Raw genomic sequence first — 1,838 nt, forward strand, 5'->3', positions numbered from 1 at the left:
CATCAATGTTGCAATAATAATTTTAGTAATGTATGTGATGGTAAGAATGGGGATAATAAAGGTGGTATTATTATTCATGCCACATCAAAGATAAATATAAATAAACAAATAGATAGCAGTGGTATCTGTAATGGTAGTAGCCCTAATAACAAAAATGTAATTCCCTCTCCATTGTTTTTCCTAATGTACATCAGTGCTTTTCGCTAAAGCTCTTTTTGGAAACCTTGGGTGAAAATAACAGCATGTTCAGGTCGCGGACTATTTTGGATACGCATTGGAGAATATTTCCTAATTAATTCCTTTTCTTTTTCCCTCCTTTTCCAGGATATAGAGGACAAAGAGTGTGATCCTAGATCCGTTTTGTTTGGAAAATAACAGCAACGAGTGATTTTGAAAAGGGATCGGCCCGTAAAGAGTGTCGTAAAATCATTAAAATATACAACAGCCTTTGGCCTTCGAGCTCGGAGCAAAATCCTGTTTCACTCGAACGGGATTAATAGAGATTGGATTTTAAGGGCAGACTGGATAAATATCATACAGCTGATATTATTGCGGAGAGAGGATTGACGAGCCAATTGGAAACGCTCGGGTGCAGGTGAAGGAGGAGGAGGAGGAGAGAGAGTGAGAGTGAAGGTGAGTGAGTGTAGAGTGAATTCCAGAGGGAATCGGCGCTGCCAGTTGGAATAGTTGGAGCGCTCGGTTGCTCGGCGTAGTGCGTTGCGCGCGGCGACAAGAGCCAGGAAACAATTCGGCGAAAGTTTGGCTGTTAAACTCCGCGGTCGACGCGGCTCGGTTCAAGTCATATCCGGGACGCGCCTGGACCTCCGAGGGCGAGGGAGCGGCGACCCCTCGGGCGCGTCTCCAGCGCGGAAAGAGGAAGGGGAATTACCTCTCGTTAATGACCCCGACGGCATAATTGCCTCCTCGATCTTCGCGCTTCATTAGGAGTAACTTAAAGAGGAACTCGTCCGTCATGAAGATCGCTGTGGGCTTCGCCATCCTCCTCGTGAGTTGCACAATCAACTGCAACTCGGGGAGCCGCACCGAGAACGAGAAACACGCCCTCACCCGAGTGGAAAAGTTGGCGGGGAGCGAGCTACCGACGTTAGTTGAAATTGAAGCAGGTGGAGGAGGAGGAGGAGGAGGAGGAGGAGGAGGAGGAGGAGGAGGAGGAGGAGGAGGAGGAGGAGGAGGAGGAGAAGAAGAAGAAGAAGAAGGAGAGGGAGAGGGAGAGGGACGAGAGATAGGAAGGATAACAGAGGAAACGCCTCAGTACATCAAAGAGCACGGCTTCTGGGTGAAGAATTCGAGGCGAAGCGACAAAGTTTTTGTTGGCTTTCAAGAGCACGCCGACTCGCCCTCAGGAGATGACCCACCTGACGCGCCGACGGGACAACCACTCATCCACACGCCTCCGTCTTGTCCTGGTGGATGTGGCGTCGATCAGGACGGAACTTCTGTTTATGCAGCCACTGACCTCGCCTCGCCACCGACCCAGGATGACTTGCTACTGAATCCTGTGAGCCGCCGTGAGGGTTTGGTCGAGTTTACATCGCTCCTCGAGGAAAGGCCATCTGCCAAGCCTACTCAGGAGGTTGTCGCTCCTATCAGTAGCCGTGGTGAAGAGGTAGCTTCTGTTTTACACTTTAAGGAACCTAGTGAAACTACAAGCAGTCCTAGACGCAGTTCAGAAACTACTGTTCCTCTAGAACGGGACACGGTAGCATCTATGAACAACCAAGAACATGTTCTACCATCTTCTACAAATATTGGCGGTGAAGCTGATGAATCCACAAGCAACTTTGCAACATTGATTACGATTAAACCCGAAACAAGTG

General features: G+C 49.1%; 1 protein-coding gene across 1 annotated transcript in view; it reads left to right on the forward strand.

Annotated features, from left to right (window-relative positions):
• Window positions 1-973: 973 nt before the first annotated feature.
• LOC147469403 (uncharacterized) overlaps window positions 974-1,838 on the forward strand; it is a 285,766-nt gene continuing 284,901 nt past the window's right edge. The window contains exons 1-2 of the mRNA XM_086549276.1: window positions 974-1,124; window positions 1,218-1,838. The exon at window positions 1,218-1,838 is cut by the window's right edge and continues 1,359 nt beyond it. Of these exons, the coding sequence (XP_086405402.1) occupies window positions 974-1,124; window positions 1,218-1,838 (772 nt within the window). The remainder of the gene's footprint in view (window positions 1,125-1,217) is intronic.

This window comes from Penaeus japonicus, unplaced genomic scaffold (genome assembly GCF_977035675.1).
Source record: "Penaeus japonicus unplaced genomic scaffold, GWHDUDI00000001_assembly GWHDUDI00000022, whole genome shotgun sequence".
NCBI lineage: Eukaryota > Metazoa > Arthropoda > Malacostraca > Decapoda > Penaeidae > Penaeus > Penaeus japonicus.